Source organism: Falco naumanni, chromosome 7 (genome assembly GCF_017639655.2).
Source record: "Falco naumanni isolate bFalNau1 chromosome 7, bFalNau1.pat, whole genome shotgun sequence".
NCBI classification, from domain to species: Eukaryota; Metazoa; Chordata; class Aves; order Falconiformes; family Falconidae; genus Falco; species Falco naumanni.
This window is the reverse complement of record NC_054060.1, coordinates 44,890,181-44,909,895: the sequence shown is the minus strand read 5'-3', so window position 1 is coordinate 44,909,895 and position 19,715 is coordinate 44,890,181. Positions and strand designations below refer to the sequence as shown.

Here is a 19,715-nt window from a genome sequence, read left to right as displayed (position 1 = left end):
GCTGGGGGACTTGGGGGCCTGTGGAGCCAAACCTCAGCAGTATCCCCCTTCTCTGAAGATCTTCCGCTGACCCACAGGGGCAATAGGTGAACGTTGACCTACCATAATTATTAGCAGCATAAGGGTATAGATACATGAAAGCAGACTAGGTGCCATGGCACCTGAGTTTGGTTCACAGCTGTAGGAAGCAGAGCTTGCTTCTCCTCTCCCCCTTGCTGTGTCTTCCATCCGCCCTCAACCTTAAGGGCTCCTCCAGTACCTTTCTCTGCTCTGGTCATCATTTTGAGGACAGAGGAAGGATTGTATCTAGAGATTGCAGAGCTCTGTTGTGGGCCTGCAGCACTCCTTCCCAGACTGCTTGAGCAGAGCAGGTGGCCCAGGAGGCCAGGAAAGAGGAGATCCAGTCCATCAGGAACTGATCTACATGCAAACTCCAGCACCAAACTCTTGTTTTTTTTCCCCTAGTACTACAGGCATTGGTTAGCCTATGAGATAGAGATGTCGCTAGACCAATGGATATTAATTTTGAGAAATGAGATGTGGGACTTGAGTTATAGGTGGGAAAAAATCGAGAGCTGCTGATACAAAATACTGGTCATGCTTTCCTGTCTGTAAAATAAATGTGTGTCTCAGCCCTGTCCTGAAAGGGAAGTTCATCTTGTGTATCTCAGGACTGTGTAACAGTTTTATCAGCTGCATCCATAGTTGTTTGTTATGGACATTTGTACATAGGAAAATGCCTCTTAATCGTTTCAGAGTAGCTTCCACACACATGTCCGGGGTAGCAGTCTGTAGTACTAGGAAAGCTGAGATTCATGGCATAGAGATTCATGTCCTGACTTAAGGCTGGAACTGAAGCAGTGATTTGAGAGGCATAGACCTTCTCCTGTCTGGACCAGCTAGCTGACATGCTTTATCTGTTTTCTTGTTCTGCAGATTGTTGATAAGAACAACCGCTACAAATCCATCGATGGGACAGATGAAACCAAAGCAAACTGGATGAGGTGAGACCAGTTCTCTTCTGCCTTCCCTTTTGCAGCTCTGTCTTCCAGAGAGAGGCCATCAAACACTCCTTGTTGTTTTGTGTGACAGAAAAACAAACCAAAATGCCACAACCCCTTCTGTAAAGGGTGTATTCGTGCTCTTTCAGTATTTATTGTGATGAGAATCTTCGGAATCAGATTCAATATAAGGGACTAAAACAAGGGTGTGTGTATGGAGGATGGCTATTTTCTGGAATGAGGACAAATGATAAAGATGATCCTATTTATCCACTCTTACAAACACTGACAGGTCTCGCTACGTTATTTTTTTTAAAATTTACTTTATGTTCAAATATTTGCAAAATGCTTTGCATAATCCTCAAGGTAACATTTGATTCTGGTTGGGTTTGTTTTTTTTTTTTCCTTTCCCATTTGACAGACAGTGAAAGAGGTGAATTTTTTTGTTTTCTTTCTGGGCTTCACTTGAAACAATTGTCTGTGGTGGCTCATTGGTAGCATCAGCTTTACTGTGTTAGGAGAAACATGGAGGGAGTTGCTGCAACTGTGAACACAGAAAAGATGCGTGTGCTTGCACTCCCTCTGCCGGCACTGGGACTTAGTAGACCAGAACCCAAATACCAGTCACTACTAAACCAGGAGTGGGGCTGGCTCTGGTCTGTTAACTGTGGTAGTAAGGGAACATGTTTAACCATGATGCAGTGCTTCAAGTATTGGCACGTATCTGCAAAATGTAGGTCAGTCTTGCAGCCTCCTGAGGCGGAGGCAAAGCGCTGAAGTGCCCTGTGTGTATGGGGAGTCACCAGAACGGGGCATTGCTGCATACCGAGGCCTGTCCCATATATGGACCAATCCTGCTTTCAGGAATGAATTTGGGAAGTGGTTGCTGTCAAGAAGGTGTTTCATACAAGAGTAAAGCAGCATGGGGATTAACTAGTTTGTTGGCCTGGATGTCTAGGATTTTCAGTTGTCAGTCCTAAGGGAAGAGAGGGCACGAAGTACAGGTAGATTAGATGCAAAACTGACCTAGATGGTCAAATCTGGTTGTACCATTTTTGCTCTGTTTGAGTCTTCACATGCATAGCAGCTGTTCTGACACTGGAGTTCTTAAAGTTCAACGAAGTATCTCATTTTTCTGTAAGAAATCCAGCTGTTACAGTTGTTCACTACTGGATGAGAGAAAACACTTGACCTGGGCTGAGGTTGGAGTTCTTGCTTCTAAAAGAAGAGTGGTACAGTAGACAGATAGGTAGGGGGACACCTTTCTTGAAGTAGAGAATGCAAAGGTCAAAAATTGGTGTGATTTTTTTTTTTCTTAGATCTGGATCTTTATGTGGCCTGGATGACAGTGAAACTGGGGGGAAAACACAGTCCTGAAAAGCAAAAATCCTATGATTAACTCTTCTTCCTGCTGCCATGAACATAAGCTTGATGTCTGGATTTAAATGGGCACTACTTATGGTCCCAGCAGCAAAACCAGGATGTTCTGGTCTAAACTTGTATTTGCCGTGGTTAAGTCTTCAGACAAGTGTGGTCTAAGCCATTCTGTACAGCCTTGAAAGGCAAGGAGGTTACGGTTTTGTGAAAGGGGGATGTTTGCAGCTCTTCTGGGGAAGGGTGTTATCAAAGGACCTGTGCAAGCTATACCAGTCCTGCTGATCTTTCCAGTTTTACTCTTGAAAATTGCTTCTAGTAGCAGTATTTTGTAGAGTATGACTGACAGTTCAGGTGGGAGATAGTGGTCCTCAAAAAGCCTTGGTTTTGTTTGTTAGCAACTTTTAAACTGAGGCACGCTCAATATCCTGTGCTAGGACATTACCTGTCGTGGAGATTACCCAAAGAAACCATACTTCCAGGACGCTGTAGACAGCGCTCTTTTTGTTTTTCAGATGGTGCTCTTTGCCATCACTCACAGATGGAGTGCTTTGCAAAGCAGATCTACTCACCCTCTGGGTAGGTGGGTATGGCATGGGGACGGCAGCTTGGGCTGAATCCTCTCTCTCCTTGTAGATCTGGCTATTGTTTTTGTTGTTTGACTACCACATCTGAGTCCATTTTCATGTTCCCACTGAGGACAATGTGTACACTGCACCACTTGCTGGTTTAATTTCAAGTGACTGTTCATGCAGCGCAGTGGATGACAGGGAGGAAGGAGTATGAAGTGTGGCAGATGGCATGGCAATGGTAACATCCTCTTCCCCTTTCCCTCATCAATCAGTCAGTCGAGAGAAACTCCTGATACTGGGAGCATGTTCTCCTAAGCAGGCTGCTGGCACAAGGATAATGCACCCTTCATCTCTGTCCAGAGTAAAGCGTTGTTGCTTCCAGTACTTTATTATAACTCCATGGCTTTGACTTGCAGGGATTTGTGTAAACCTCTTCCTCTGTTCTTAGTTTTCTGGGGGCTCAGGGTAACTGATTACCATGGATTGCAGCAAACATCAAGCAAAATCGGTGCTTTCTTGGACACAAACTGTAAACTGCTGCTGATGGGAGTTCTTGGGGCTTCTGAAGGATTGTGCAGAACCAGCCGTTGTTCCTGGTTACCTCTGAGTTGTTGGGAACCTCTAAAAAAAATAAAAATGGATCTGTCCTAAAATGAAAGTAATTCAGGAAGTCCAGGAAACATCCCTCTGTGTATGTACCACTTGGCCAAGACTGAGATGCAGGCTAGGAAGTACCAGCAAACTTGTGGTGCCTAGCTGAATTTGTAGAGTGAGGTGCCTCACGTGTGGGGTTTCCAGGCTAGTCTGAGCATCTATAATCTGTATCCCTTCTTACATGTGAGTACCTGAGTTCTCAGGCTTTTGGCACAGTTCAAGTTCATCATTTCCCGCAGCCCATGTGAAAAGGCTGGTGCAAGACTCCCTCACTTTGTTCTCCTTTGCTATCCCCCTTGCTTCCTTTCCCCTCCAAACATAGTAACAAAGAGGTCATGGGGAGCAAGACTGTTCGTAAGTCTTCCTGTATCTCCTGATAATGGAGATGTCTGCAACTTGATCTTCATACAATAATTGAGCTTGGAAGGGAGCTTTAAAAGTCAGAGTTACTATGTCTGCCTATGTGTTCAGGGGGAGTAAAAGCCACCAGCCTATGCACAAGTCATTTTGTTGAACTTTGTAAACTGCTCTCTATTATCCTGCAGCACAGCAAGTGGAGCAAATGTTCTTATCCATTACAGACTGAAATTTATGCAGAGCAAAGGGATCCTGAAGCACTGCAGAACTGTGATCCCTGTAAAAAAATAATTCAGAGCTATGGGAAAGGTTCTGTACTTGTTTCTCAGAGGCCAGGAAAAGTGGCGTTGGTTGATGTCTTTGATCTTTAAGTGCCCACTGTTCGCATTGTTTACAACATCACATGTGTTTTTAAAGAAACTTCTGTACCATCTTGCACTTCCAGGTTGACCTGGGCTGAGGTATGAATTCACAGTGTCATAGCTGGGCTCCTCTGGAGCTTGGTAAAACCCACACAGCATCCCCAGAGAGGTACTTCCAAATATCAGTGACCACTCCTAGGGATGTACTGTATGCTAGAGGAAACACATGAAGCGGATCTTTCTGACAGTAATACTGTCTGCATTTTTATAAGGAGGAGGTTAACGTGTCTTCTGGGAACCTAACATTAATTGAATTTGTGATTAAAACCAACCAGAACTCATTACTCTGTGTCGTGAGTTTGCCATCTTAAAATTATTTTGTCCCAAGTCATGCTGGTGCAAATGAGTGGAAACTCTGAAATCTAAATATTCAGGTCTACTACAGGTTGTCCTAAGTGCATTTGATGGGATGCCCTGTCTGGGAATTGCAAAAAAGGCTCTAAGTCCCCATTGGTGCAGCTTTGCTAGGCACAACAGCCGTGAGTTCAGCAGAGAAGAGGGGATGGAGGTTTCCTGACCCCACCAGCAGCTCTGAGCAGCTGTGGAGACACTTGAGTTCTGCAAGCTCACCCCTTCCCCGGGGACACTTTGCAGAACACTGTTACTTGTTTTCACCAGAGCACTTTGTCAGTGGAGGTTTGTTTCTACCACAAGGAGACACTGACGGTACTGTGCCGTCCTGGGTACCTGTGGGGAATACACATGAAGCCCAGTTCTGCTGAATGTGATAAAAATCAGACCATAAATGTTCCCTTGCTCAGTTACACGTAGCCTTTTCCCTTCTTCCAGTGTTCAACTGGGAGTACTCCTTTTGCCTTTTGAGTTTGGTTTGTTGTTTGTTTTTTTTCTTGAGGTCAGTGTAGCGAGTGCTTTGCTTGCTTTCTGTCATTTCACTACCATCTTCCTTAAACACTTCTTCTGTCCCTCCATAAATGAAGATCCGCCAAAACAGTGTCTCAAGGATGTGTTTTTTTGTCCCAGTGAAATGCATCTGTGCACTTAGCTCCCAGCTGTCCCTGTATGTGGCCTGGATTTGATCACCGTTTCCTGCTGGTTTTCCAGCTTTAACCAAGATTAACGGCTTCTACCACTTACCCTGATGGATGGCAGCAGTGACAGTAAGATTCATAGAACATCAGTGTAACGGCACTTAAGGAGAAACTACAACATCTGACAAGGGTCACTGCCTTTCTGTAGGTTTTTCTTAGTCTGAAGCCCACAAGCACCTTTCACACAAGCGCACTGCAAACCAGCTCTCTTCTGCTGGGCCACCTCAATGCTGGAAGGAACCCATCTCTGAGGAGGTGCCGGCAGGGCCATCACAGACATGGGGCAAGTGGGAAAAATGCTGAGGCCTTTGCTTATACCAACTTTTCAGAAGGTGTTTTGGGGTGGCTAAAGTCTGCCTGTGAGAGATAGGGCATTCAGCCAAAATTTCAGGATTAAATGTAATATATTTTAAAGAGGAGGGTCTGAGCTATCCCAGCCAGGGTCTATTCCCTTCCCATGGTGTCACTTCAGAGTTACAGTTATTAGGCATCGTATCTATTAGGTTGTCTTATTTCTTGTATGTTACATCTTAATATCCTTTTTGAGCATTTATTTTCTAGGCTTATAGTGACAGCTTTTGGGGACAAGTTATATTAACGCTGAAGCCTTCTACCTCAGATGAGGGTTGTGTTCACCATAACTCTGTGATGATGTAGATTTCTATGCAAGAACTTCTGTTTAAGATACTAAGAACTATATGACGTGAGCACCAAAAAGGTTGACCTTTTTCAAAAAAAGTTCCTGACATCCCTGCTTCTAATTGTTCAAAGATGTGTAATCTTTTGTAATATGTAGCACTAGAACAACCATTTTGGCATTTTATTTCACTCTGCTGTAATTCACATCAAGGCAAGTTTTCCCAGCAGTTCTGCTTCTCCATGGTCTCTGATCTCTTCTGTGCTCATCTGCATGTTTATACATGTGTGATCATTGCCCGGGCTGCGGATTATTCCCTTGTCCGCAATCGCACTTCGCTTATGTGCAAAACTGCATGTTCACACACTCTGTTTCCTCTTTCCTTGTCGAATAGATCTGCTGCCACCTTCCCCTCCCCCTCCCCCCCCCCCCCCCCCAGTAAAATGCAAAAGTTAGGACTAATGTTTTGTTTATTTTTAAAGTTTCCTTCAACTGTGGCTGGAAAAGTTACCACCAACATCCCCCTTTGGACAAAACCGCTCATTCTCAGGATGGCTGCCTCTTCTTCTCAGTGGGCTGAGGCTACAAGTTATCATTTGAAGCACCAGAAACTGGGTGCAGGCTCCTGTCAGCAGCAGTGACAGCAAAGCCTAGCCAGGAAAAACAAGTGGGTGGCCTCATTCCTTTTGAGAACAATGGGAAACAGCAACTATTTCTGTGTGAAATAAGAGCTTACTGTGAAGCAGATGAATTCTGGATGTGCAGTACCCCTGGTGCTGAAGAAAAGACATTTCCTTATGAAAAAAAGTCGCAGAAGTTGCCCATGAGACTAGTCAAAATCTCTCTCCCCTGAAAAAGATCCAATTTGATGTAGCCTTTGCATGACATCCTGCAAGTCTTAACAGAAAGGGTGATGTAAAAGTTTGCGTTCCATGTTGTGCCAGGCAGAACAATAAGGTACGTTTCAGACTTCTAAATTTCCTCAAGAACACATTTTTGAGCAGTGTCACCTTAGAAGCTAATTTATCACAGTGATTGTGAATTCTCATGCTTTTATCTGTGCACAAGCTGTGGCAAGTGATGTGAAGCTGTACTGAAATTCTCAGACATAAGTCAGGGCATCAGACGAAGTGTAAAATTTCATTTTAACTGTAAAGCTGAGAAGGCTCCTTCACACTAGTGTCGCTTGGTGTTTTTTTTCTTAAGCTTGAAAATTGCCTCTTAAAAACAAAGTGGCTGCCTTTTCCTGGTCCAATTGAGGAAAACGGAGAGGTTGTTGCGGGTGGGGGGAGCTGGATCCCACCGAACTCCTCTGCCCCAAGTGCTGCACTGGCCAAGTGGTTGGATGCAGGGGGATGCTTTGCGCTGATTTCCTTTTACCCAATTGTGCTTTGTGGGATCTTCAACCCAAGGAACATGGCTGAACGAAAGAGGAAGCCCAAGTTTTCCAAGGAAGAACTGGACATTCTGGTCACTGAGGTGACCCGAAACGAAGCCATGCTGTTTGGGAGGGAGACAGTGCGTCTATCCCATGCTGACAGGGACAAGATCTGGGAAGGCATAGCCAGGCAGATCACATCAGTCAGCCAGGTCCCCAGATCTGTAAAAGACATTAAACACAGATGGGACGACATGAAGAGAAGGACCAAGGACAAACTGGCATTCATGCAAAGGTCCCTCTCCAGCCCCAGCAGCACGGGGCGGCCCTCGGCCATTGTCCTGACCGCCCACGAGAGAGCCATCGAGTCAACGCTGCATTCGTCACACCAGATACACAGCTTCCGGAGAGCGGATCTGGACGTGGTTGACAGCCCGTCAACAAGCTGTAAGTATCACTGCCTTAACACCTCTTTGTCTTATGCTTGCATATCACAGTTTGACACCAGAAAAGTGGCGTGTGTTTTTGTGAGATGCTGGGTTGCCTGTAAAGTCAGGTCCTACTGCTGTGTTTGGTTTCAAGACAGCCTGCTCTGGTGGTCATGGGGTGTTCAGATGGATTGAGGGAAAGCTGTAAGCTGTTGCCAAGTGAACATCATCTTCTTTATCTGTTTATCTAATCCTTTTCTATACTGTCTTAGTTCTAAGGGTAGATACTGTTCAGATTCTACTTTCCCAATGGGTCATAAGTCTGAACTAATCCTACAAATGAGGGAACATCTGTAGTTGAAGTGCAACTACCTCATGTCTGTCAAAAAGTGTTTGTAAAGGATTAGGAGTTCTTCATCTTGCATGTGCTCCAGTAAAACAGCAATGCTGTCATGCTGAGAATCATCTGCCAGTCACTAGGGGATCCTTGCATGGTAGCCATCTTCCAAGAGGGCTGTTGCGGGGGCTCAGTCATCACAGGTGTTTATGCTGTGAGGCCAGGCCACTACTGGTTTCTCACTAGTGGTCTGAAGGCTCAACACAAGTGCTATGAAAAAGGTAGATGATAATGACTTCCTTCTTCACTGTTTTTTAAGAAACTACTGGCCGTGCTTTCTAAGTTAATCTTCTTAGAAACCACAGTTCTCAGGCACCTTACAGTGCTGAACCACAAGCTGCTTTTTGCAGATTCTTTCCCCAGTTGCATACATATGGCTTTCCTCTGTGGAGGTGCAGCTTCTTGGTCTGTGAGCTTTTAGGGATACAAAGGAGAGAAAGAGGGAATAACTTCTTCAGAAGTGAGCTAACTAAAGCTTCATGGGTGGCACTGTCCTACCACATTAGGTCTTATCTCAAATCTAATGTAATGCTGTTAGTGGGAGAGCAAGGACAAAAGGCTTCAAGAACTGACAAAGTGGGACTTGGTCATTCTTTACATCTGTCTTGGAAGCCAGTTGTGCTATTTCAGAGGTAGAATGAATGCAGCTTGTGCAAGGAGATAGTGGGCAGTTGCAACAAGTGAAGTATCATCTCTTCTTATTCTTGGTGTGCCTGTACCGGTGAACTGGCACATCACTAGATATTTATCAGACTAATGAGAACTTTCCTGTGGTGTTTTGCTTTGGGTTTGGCTTTGCATCAGGTATGCTTGCCCGATTACTATAGGGTCCTGTTGCTGCTATGCCTCAGTCTGGTTACCTTACTGATGCCAAGTCACACAGTGGCTTTGCATTATAGACTTTGTGAGCAGCAGATACTGCATCTATGCTTTTCTCAGTAGAGAGGATCTAGAGAAATGACATGGGAGCAGGGTTTTGGTATGAGGAACCAAATGTGTTAGGGTGTTCCAAGACTGGACCAAAAGCCAGGAGCCTTTGTCCTTCCAAAATATTGGAGTGTTCTATCTACTTATGGTTTTGGGGAAGGGAAGCCATCCTACTGTCTGAAATGGATTTGTATTCTAGTCATGAACAATACTGTATGCAGGATACCATGGCAGCTTGGATTCCTCCTCAGCTGACTGGGTTTGCCCACTTTTGAGGCCTCTTATGGCTAAGCTTGTCACCCAGATGCTAACGTTGCAGCATGTGCATGTTGAGTTATGCATCAGGAGCTACAGGCTTGTCTCAACTGGCAGACTGGGGGAAGGGGAACCCCTTTTTCCATGTGTGTTGAGATACCATGAAACAGAAGTCAGGGTTGTGAGAGATTTCACGTTAATAATTCATGCTTCCTCTTCTATTTAAGCTGACGAGGACGAAGAGATGCCAGGCACTTCTCAGGAACACCGCTTCTCATCACTGCAGAGGGCCAGTGCAGGAGTCAACCAGCTCTCTGGGCCCTCCTTCCTCCGCAGTTCTTCCTCATCAGACCATTTGGAAGCTACCAGCCAAAGGCAGGAACTGCACCGTCCATCCCCACGCACCACCACGTCCTGCAGACCCTCGCACCCCCGCACAAGGAGCCCACCCCTCTCCAGCTTCGATCACCAGCTTCTCCATTCTCACACACAGCAAACAGACCTGTTCAGGCAGTTCTGCCAGGAGCTGGTGGCTATTCACAGAGACATGGCAGATAGCATGCATGTCATCAGTCAGAGGATGGCTGACCTCACCAGCCAGGTTGGCCAGATGTGCCAGACCCTATCGGAAATCCGTGATGGGGTCCAGGCTTTCCATAGGATACAGGATCCTAGCATCACGCAGGGGTCTCTTCTGCAAGCAGCTTGCTCAAAACAGCCCCCTGAGCCCAGTGCAGAGTCTAACCAAAACCCTTCAAAACAGACTCCTCCTGCACGGACTACCAGGTCAAGAAAGAGAAAACACCATTTTTAGTCTGTGTCATAAAAAGTAAAGAAGGGTGCACCTTCCTGAGCTGCTGTATGCTCACGTGGCCTCTCCATATATAAGAGTACTCTGTGGGGAAGGTCAACATCTGCCCCAACCCGTCCATCCCCCTGCTAGCTAACCAAGCAGTATGAATTATGGCAGCTGAATAGTAGGGTTGGCCCTGTGCAACGGCAGAGAGGAATCTCGTATCTTATAGAGCTTGGGATGTGGGACATCTTTTTGTTCATAGAGATCAGGAGTTTTCACTGACTTCCCCGTGCTTTGAATACTCTATAAGCTAAGAGATGCAAATAGGAATCATTATCTTGATCTCTTCTCATGCCTGTGAAATGTTATTTACTAAGACAGTGTACTACAGAGCTCCCTTTGCAATCAGCCCGCAGATTTACCCTACTACTGCCTTCCCATCATCTTCCTGCAAATTAGTATATGTGCTCTGCAGACATACATCTTTACAGCTCTAAAGACTTACTGATTGTTATTTTTATCTTATGTTCAGCAATAATGAGCATTCCAGGGCTTGCTGTGATTTACACACAGTTTGGGGAGAGGGGTGTAAAAGCAGAGTTTGTGCAAGGGAAGGGAAGAAGGCCGAGGACAGGTTGAGCACTGTGGTTTTAGACTGCTGAGAAGGGCTGCTATGGCATGTGCCTGGATTCTGCAGTACCACATGCACTTAAATCAAAGAGTTTAATCTTCATCTACTCCAGTCTGAAACCCCTACCTACCCTTCACAGTTGCAATTAAAATACAATTATTTCATAATATAAGAACATTTATAGAGAACTATATAATTATTTTCTTGCATGCTATAATCTTCAGTTTTGAACCCCCTCACCCTCTTCAAAATGTGAGAGACTGCACAGGAACAAGGAAAGATACAGGGCCTGCTTCTGAACTTGGGAACAATTCGGTTTTATATCACTGTATTTCTGTCAACTTCAGTACAATTACTTTCATTTAGTGTTATTTAGGGTGGGATCAGTACTGTGTTTTCCTTTCTTGAAGAGTTTACAATTTAAGTTCACAGCTATATAGGTTAAAATAGTAGACACGTTGGTTTTGTACTGCTTTCTTTCCCCGTACAGATGCAAGAAAGAACTGTGTTACATTTGAATTGCTTTAGTGCTGCATGAAGTTCCCCTGCACAACCCTGATTCTGAAACTAGGCTTTAATACTGTCACCTCAGGTGGTTGTAACATTATGTGGCAGCTTTTTTACATGTCTGTCTTGATTTGCACTTCTGCACCTACCATGCTACCCTCATCTCTGGAAAAATCTGGGCCATTGCATGATATGCTTCAGCAGGGAAAAGGGCCGGGGTGTTGCCCACATACAGTTAGCACACCGCTGATCTCCAGGCTATCCTGGTGGATGTGGATGTGGGTTGCAGGAAGCTATTCAAGTTAATATGAATGTGCATTGTCATGCCATGTCTGGGCTACGGACTTGGCCAAAAAGTTGCATAAACTTCAGCAGGAATTGAACATAGACAGTGCAGTATAACAGAAGGATGGCTTGTTTTATGTGATCTTGAAGGATCTTTAATCTCTCTGGCCTGTCCTTTGAAAACAGTGCACTAGTTTCTCTTCTGGAAAGTTCACTGTATGTCTGCTGTATCAGGTATTCCTGATGTGCTTTTCCTTTTTTCTTCTTAATTGTTCTGTAATTCTAATTCAAGTAATTTATTTTAGTGGTGCAGTGAAAGGCCCTTGCTCAAGAAAGCAGAGGTCTGGCAAGGAGAAAGAGTCCTCTCTGAGGAACGACCCATGTCGGTTTCATGCAGAGGGTGTTCCTCATAGTGCTGGTGCCAGACCAGAACAGTACTTGTTCACCTTCCTCTGAAGATGTCATTTTACTTCTGTTGTAACATTGTGTACTGCAAAAGTCACAGTCTCTCTTCAGATGAAGGGAAGATTGGGAAATCTGATAGAAGTGGATCTAATTTATGAATTACAGAGAACTGAAAAAATAGTGGTATATTTTAAAGGCTTTCTGAGTCAATATAGTGCTGCTGCTATATAGAAGTAGTATTTTATATTTTTATAATTGGTCCCTGCTGATGTTCTTCCATGGATATACTGATAGGATTAGCTTCTCTGATGTTGTCCAGGGGCATCCCTTCTGGGAACCTTCAGATCTGCAGAGGAGACTCCTACAGGTGCTGGGCACTGGAGGGAGTTGGCATCATCGCTGCCATCAGGTGGCCCACGCTGATGTGTTTAGAGAGAAGCCTGATGCAGCATGCGCAGCCTTGGATACAAACCTCCAAAAGCTGGGCTCTGGCTGGGAGAAAGGACCTTGTACTATAAACCGCCTGATGCCTCCCCCAGTTTCCTCTGTGGACTATTACAGATTGGCTCAGATCTGGGCATGTATCTCCTACCTGTGTAGACCCCTCGGTGGAGTGGCTTTTCTGTACTGGCTCACAAAGGCTGATGCTTCTTCCTGCGCCCATCATATTAACTGGCTGTTGAAGTAAGTGCCTGTGACAAAGCAAACTGCTGTGCTCAACCTCAGTATCTCCATGTCTTGTACATGCTGAAAAAATTCTCTCTTTAAAAGTATTTTTGTTAAGAATGCAATAAATATATAACTCTTTTAACACAGCTGTGGGTGAGTCATTTGTTTCTCTCATACAATTTTTGCCTGAGTCGGTAGCAAGCCTGTCACAGATGCAGGACCTCCTGGAGGCACTCGGTGTTGGAAAGCCGAGGCAGGGTTTGCAGGTACAGCACCCCGTTCTGCCTGGGCTGCTGGCAGCTGACTTGCATGGGATCTCCTGCCCTGGCTCTGTGCCTGATGCTGATTTGAGAAAGGCCAGTGGCCTTTTTCCCTGTGGTGCTCTGCCCTGGCAGGGTGTTGGAGGAGCACCCCCAGGGCCGGCCGGAGGGTAAGCGATGGAGGGGCCAGTGGGCAGTCGTGGGGTATGGGGCAAATCCTGCAGGGGGCTGAGCCTCCCTCCATCTGTGGGGCTTCCATCCTCCTTCCTGTTTCTTCTGGCTGCATTATTCCCCTCCTGGGAGGACTGGTCCCTGCTGCCAAAAAATGCCGTGACGTTTTTCTGTGCATACTCACTGGACCATCCTAAAACTTGGCAATTTAGTGTCAGGAGTGGGTTGTGGCTTAAAAAAAGGGGAGATGAAGATAGTTGGTTGCTGCTAGCTAGCAAGGCTATATGGGAAAGGTGGCCCTGTGGAGCAGGGACCTGTACCTCTAACGGCTGTGGGGTTGATCCAAGCCCCAGTAGCTGCAAAGGGGTCATAAATGGTCTCCATCAGTGCAGTGGCTGGTTCTGAGTAGCCTGGGCAGAATCTGTGGTGGTGTTGAGCCTGGCCAATCCCTGGGACCAAGCAGGACATGAAATGACCCATTTGCAGCTACTGCCAATGCATCTGCAGGAACAGGAACAGCTCTGGGTGGCTGGGTCTGCCCCAGTGGTAGTCCTGACCCTGCTCCTCCTCCGGGGATCACAGTCCCTTGGGAAACCCGCTGTTGCTGTGTGTGCGCAGCACCTGTGTCAGCCTAGCCGTGCCTGTCTGGGCATCTAAGCCGAGGTACCCTTCCTGCTTCAGTCTAGCTTGAGCGCTTGGCGTCGGGAGGCGGACTGGCTGCTTTCCAGCCTTCGCAGGGAGGGCTGTTCAGGATGTGAGCGCTTGGGCCTCGGGAAGATGTGTCAGTGCAGGCAGATTGTGAGTCTCTCCTCAGCAGGCAGTTTGTGCCCTCGCCTCGCCAAGCAGCTCCTGTTTTGTGGGCTGACTTCCTCCATCCTTCAGGGAAGGCGCCTGCCTCTGGCCTGTGGTGTGCAGCCACACGAGATGTCTTAGACCAACAGATGGAATTTGGGTTTTGTGCAATCCTTTGTAACGTGTCATTTGTGCCTTTGTGGTCACGGGAGCCGGGAGCCAGGCTGGGTAGCTGGTTCAAAAGCAGTTCATTTATATGGATGATCTCATCTCCATTTACATTACCTCAGGGAAGTATCACAGATGTAAAGCTTCCTCTCTAGGAGCCTAAACCAGTTACTAGCTGCCAGCGGCTGTGAAGAAACGTGTTTGTGACTGGATTATTCCCCAACTCTCTGTTAAGGGCTTTCTTCATACCTCCTGGTGAAATCAGCAGTGCGGGTCGCTGCAGGATGCAGGATGGGAGCGGGTGGCACGGCGGCGTGTTGCAGGGCTGCAGCAGTACGGCAGCTGCACCCTCCAGCCTGCGCTCTCCTCCCACCTTCCTGCTGCTCCTGGACGTGGCTGGAGCCACAGGACGTGGGGCAGCAGAGCTGAAGGATACTCTTAGGCACAAACTTGTGAGGCTTTAGAGGCAGGAGGGGAGCAGCGAACAGGAAAAGCATTCTCACGCTTAATGAAATAGTTGATGATAAAAGCGAGCCCTGGTGGGAATAGTTAGCCAGGGTCTCCCCTTCCCACGCAAAGTTGCCGTTTAGAGAATTCTCTAAATCTTGCTGTCAAATGCAGTTTGCTGGGTGTGCACCGGACTGTCCTGCCACCGCCCCATGGATTTCTCAGTGCCACTAGCTGTGGGGCTGTGTCCCCTGCATGTTGTATTAAGGAGCTGCAAGCGACTTCAGGGTAATAAATCTTTGCAGGTAACCAGGCTGCTTCACAGGGCAGCCTGATCTTGTCATTGCTCTGGGTGATGTTTAGCAGTGGGATACAAAGCAGCTGCAGGAATATGGTAGCACTGCTAAGAATACTTAGCAAGTGCTAGGAAGCATCCTGGCATTTTGCTTGGACTGGGGAGAACATCCTCTAGGACCTCCTGTGCTGCAGGGCATCAGACTGGCTGCAGCATATTGCTGTATCTCAGGGGCTGAGTATCTCATGGCTGCCTGAATGCCTGATAACACCTTTTGTGGAGTGATTGCTAACACCCAGAAGTGACAGCCTGGCAGCACTAGCTGTGTGTCATTTTCAGGACCTTCATCCCACCACACTGGCCCAGGCCGTTCCTTCTCAAATACTCAAACCGGTTGTTTAAAAGTACTTTTGTTTTGTGATCAAAAGTAAAAAAAAAAAGGGTTAATAAAAGCCAATGTCTGGCTAATTTTGGCAGTGCCAGAGCTTGCTGTTTAAATAATTACTGAAGACTGCAGAGCATCCTGGGTGGCATACATTAGGAAAAACAGCTGATTGCAGGCACAGGCACAGTTGCTTAACATGAAAGTCAGAATTGCTGGAGCATCGGGCAGTCTGAGACACTGCAGGCTTGTTTTCTGTGCTTCGCGGGAAGTTTCACCAATTTGTGACCGTATCTGTGTTGGGTTAGTGTGATCACGTGCAGGTGAGGGGGGCTTGTGTCTTTATCTGTACATGCATATGGCTGGAGAAGGGGAGAGTGTTCAAGGGAAAATTGATGGGTTTCTTAAGCCAGAGAAATACCTGTGAGCTATAAGGGGATGTTTGAGCAAAGACTAGTAGCAGCAGATGTCAGAGGAGCCATATGCCACTGTCCTTCATTGATGTCACTACAGCAGGAAGTGCTGAATAATAGAGGCAAATGGCATAGAAGAAGAAAAAGCTTTTAGCTATGAACTGTTCATATCTGCTTTTGGGTCTGTATGTGCAGTGACGGAGCCTCCTCCTGGTCTTAGGCAAGTGTTACGAGCTCATGTTGGTGGCAGCTGGAACCAGTATTACCAAGCCTTTTTCATGTCCTTTAGCAAGAACACGAGGAGTGTGAGAGCAGATAATATGATCCTATCTATAGATCACTGTCTTAGCAAGTTGCACAGAGGGCCAGTTGCTTGGAGTGGGAAATTAATACATTTCTGCTGAGTGGAAATTTAGCTGGTTTAAATCAGGAAAATAAATCCCATGCCCAGAAAATGATCTTTCTGTCAGCACTGCCAGGAGACACCCACAAAGTGGTGCTGGGGTTTCCACTTGCAGGGCTGCTTGTATTTTTGTGTCCCATCCCACTGAATGCCCCAGCACCAAAACTGCCAGTACTGGCATGTCCTTGGTCTCCTTTTGGATAACCAGCGAATACCCTCATGCACATTAGGTGTCTCTGTTTCTGTCCTGGGTAGCTCAATTCTGCTTGCCTGAGAGGAGAGAAGCAAGGAAATCCGGTATCTACTAAAAAGGAAGATGATGTTTTGGGGAAAGAGACAGGCAGAGGGACCCTGCCGTATTCTGGATGTTCCTGAGAACAAGGGAGGAGGCCTTGGGATGTGAATTGGTGGTGAGGAGCCCAGGTGTCCTTCTTTCCATCACTAGGCAAAGGTTTCTGCCCATGAGAGTCTGTGTCACCCCTACTGGCAGATACTCCTTCAGATTGGATGTACGTTGTTGTTGTCCCTTCCCCAGCAGAAATGGACCCACTGGCTTGGTGTTCCCTGGGTGTCCATGCTTGTTGTCCTGTATCTTTGGCAATTTGCACACCATTACTTATAACTCCATGCTTTCCAGCCTGGCTGTGTTGATGGCTCTCTCTGAAGGTCATTCTGGCTTCATTGTGGTTGTCATTCTGGTACAAGAGGGGGCACAGGAGAGAAGTTTGTGCTTGACACCTGCCTTGTCACCTCACCCTCAGGTATGTGATCATCTCCCGGGAGGAGAGGGAGCAGAACCTGATGGCCTTCCAGCACAGCGAGAGGATTTACTTCCGTGCCTGCCGCGACATCTGCCCTGGGGAGAAGCTGCGGGTCTGGTACAGTGAGGATTACATGAAGCGGTTGCACAGTATGTCCCAGGAGACCATCAACAGAAATCTCACAAGCGGTGAGTCCCCTCCCTTTCCACCCTTTCCCCCGATGCCCCTGGGCTGCCACACTTGTTAGACCAAGTGCAGTGGGTGTAGTAGGTGGCGCACAGGCTGTGTGAGGAGGGCTGCGTTTCTAGAAGAAGAGCACCTCTGGATGAGAGCCCCCAGCTCTGTGTGGTGTGGATGGATGAGTGTACAATATATAACAATGATAACCACTGTCATAGAGATCACGAAAGAAACATTTGTGCTGTGTCATGTCATGTCATGTGTTGTGTTGTGCCGTGTCGTGTGTGCGCTGCAAGGGCCTGACGCAAAGCCCAGGGATCACCGAGCTCCCCCATCACTAGACTTTCTGGCCTGAAGATTGCCAAGCTGGTGATCCCACAGACAGCATTAGGTTTTTCCTCTGAACATGCTGCTTTTTCTGGCTTCTGTGAGCAGCCTGTTTGAGGGAGCTCCGGCTGGGTTTGTGTGCATATGAAAGATTTCCTTGGTGTGTTTGTATGTCCATTTTCCTCGCTTAATTTATTTCCTCTTTCTTCAGAAAGATAATTTGGGATCAGCGCGACATCAGCTAGAGACTCCTTAGTCTCACAACCTTAGAGTGCATGTACAACATACAGGAGGCTTTGTTAGGCTGATTCTTCCCTGGATAAAAATTATTACCTTACCTTAAGAGTAGCCATGCTGGAACAAACCCAGCAGTTCTTTAGGTCAATGTCATGTCAGCAATATAGGAAACTTCAGAGGAGGACAAAAATTCTTAATGCATCTATTCATCTATACAATCCTGATACCTGAATTTAATTAAGGGCATTTCTTTCCAGGCCTAGCCACAGAATGGCAGGGCCTCAGAGGGGCAGCCACACTAAATATAACTTTCTAATTAAGATTCCCGTGTATATTATTACACAGCTGCTGTTGCTGCCTTGACTTGGTAAAAGGTGTCTCCTCTTTAATCATGGGGTGGACAAGATGTCCTGAAAAATCTGGTTATCCTCTACCACCTTAGAGTTATTATGCACTTGCAGTGTTACGTCTTGATGGCTGTACTTGGGCAATTCCCACTTCTGAATTGACATCGGTATGAATGTGCTTTTTTATGTTAATGAACAGCACTGAGTGATAGGTACAGGCTGCAGTGATTTTGCTGTGTAACATGCACACATTAGTTGTCTGGATGGCTTAGTACTTTCTGAAAGTACGGCAAGAGAAAGACTGTGCTCTTGGAGCAGCTGCTCTGGAGGGGCACCAAGGCTATGAGCTATTGCCCTGCTATACAGACATGCCTTTAGTCATGGTTTGTCATGGTGTCATGGTTTGTGTGAGCTGGAATGGTGACTCACAGCCTGCTCTGCACTACATGTGTGGTGAACATCTGCCTCTGGGCTTCTCGGGACCTGCCGTAGCCTACCACACAGTCGGGTTGAATCCCATGCGGCTGCGGAGACCATCCTAGAAACCCCCTGACATCCTGATGGGCTCATCCTGCGGCAAGCTGGCCTCAGCCTGTGTTTGCAAAAGGAGTGCAGAGACGTTGTCAAAATGGAGCATCACTTGGGCGGTTGTAGACTTGTGAGAGACATTGCAGCCTCAGCTGGGAGGGCACTGGGAGGTGGTCAGCGAGGGGCACCAAAATCTGTTGAGTCACTTTCAATTTAAAAGATTTGAAATCCTCTGCAGATGATTCTGTCGCGTGACGTGGCACACTTCATTAACTCATGGAAAAATAACATGGTTCCTGGGTTTTGTTGCTGTCGGTAGTTTCTGACCCGCCTCCTCAAGGGAGTTGAGACCAATAATATGAGGGATTGTCTTGTGATTTCTGGCTTTTCCATAGGGCTGAACCACTCAGTTGGTTGGGGGAAAAAATCACTGAGAAAGAAGAGGAATCCATTCTCTAAATTGCTACTTCTGCCAGTAGCTGTTACAGTCCATAACAGGGGAAATACTAAGGCAGAGATTCAAAGCTTTGCCCATAGGAATTCTCATCAGTGTGTTGAAAATGAGATCTGTTGTTATGGATTCACTCAAGAAGTGGCTAGATTTGCCAGCCAGCATCCAAACCCAGTGCAAAATCCCTGCCATTCAGGCCAGCCCTTTTTACGGTGCCTTACTCTAACTGTGTCGAGTCTTGCATCTTTTCTGCATTCTTAGCATTGCTCTCCTTAGAGAGGGAATGGTAGCTTTTGCTCCGTAACTCTTATGAAAGCATGAATACACTTTAAAAGCAAACAACCCCAAAAAATCAGCATAAAGCAGCGTCTTGTTTGGGAAGCCATCAATGCTTGAAGTTATTTACAAGATAGAAGAATGATGGAAATTGAACCAAACCTATCGTCTTTTGAATTTCCAGGTAAGGAAATCTGGCTATTCCCTTTATTTTAAGCAATTAATAATTTGTATGAGGTTGCTTTTTTTTTTTGCCTTTTTTTTTTTTTTTCTTAAATCACTGAATGGCCACGCTCTTAGACTCCATTGGGACAAGCTATGTGTTCCATTCTTGGAGGGCGTTCACCCATTGTAGCTCAGTTAACAATGAGTACCTTGGGGTTTAAGAGTGCAAGTTATTTTTACTCCTTTACCTTTGCATTTCTGGAGCAGCCTCCAAACTGAATGACGGTAAAGAGGCTTGCAAACTTCGTGCTGTAGCGTGCACAGACGCTGGGGTTGTCATGAAACGGTCCGAATCTCTCGCTGCACTG

At 46.4% G+C, this 19,715-nt stretch overlaps 1 protein-coding gene across 4 annotated transcripts in view; it reads left to right on the top strand.

Annotated features, from left to right (window-relative positions):
- PRDM11 (PR/SET domain 11) overlaps positions 1-19,715 on the top strand; it is a 52,248-nt gene that overhangs the window by 21,106 nt on the left and 11,427 nt on the right. For 3 of the 4 annotated variants that reach the window (XM_040600226.1, XM_040600227.1, XM_040600225.1), the window contains exons 5-6: positions 937-1,004; positions 16,837-17,024. In XM_040600226.1, the coding sequence (XP_040456160.1) occupies positions 937-1,004; positions 16,837-17,024 (256 nt within the window). Of the gene's footprint in view, positions 1-936; positions 1,005-7,478; positions 7,892-9,678; positions 12,887-16,836; positions 17,025-19,715 lie in introns of those variants that run through there. The other variant, XM_040600228.1, reaches the window with a different exon arrangement.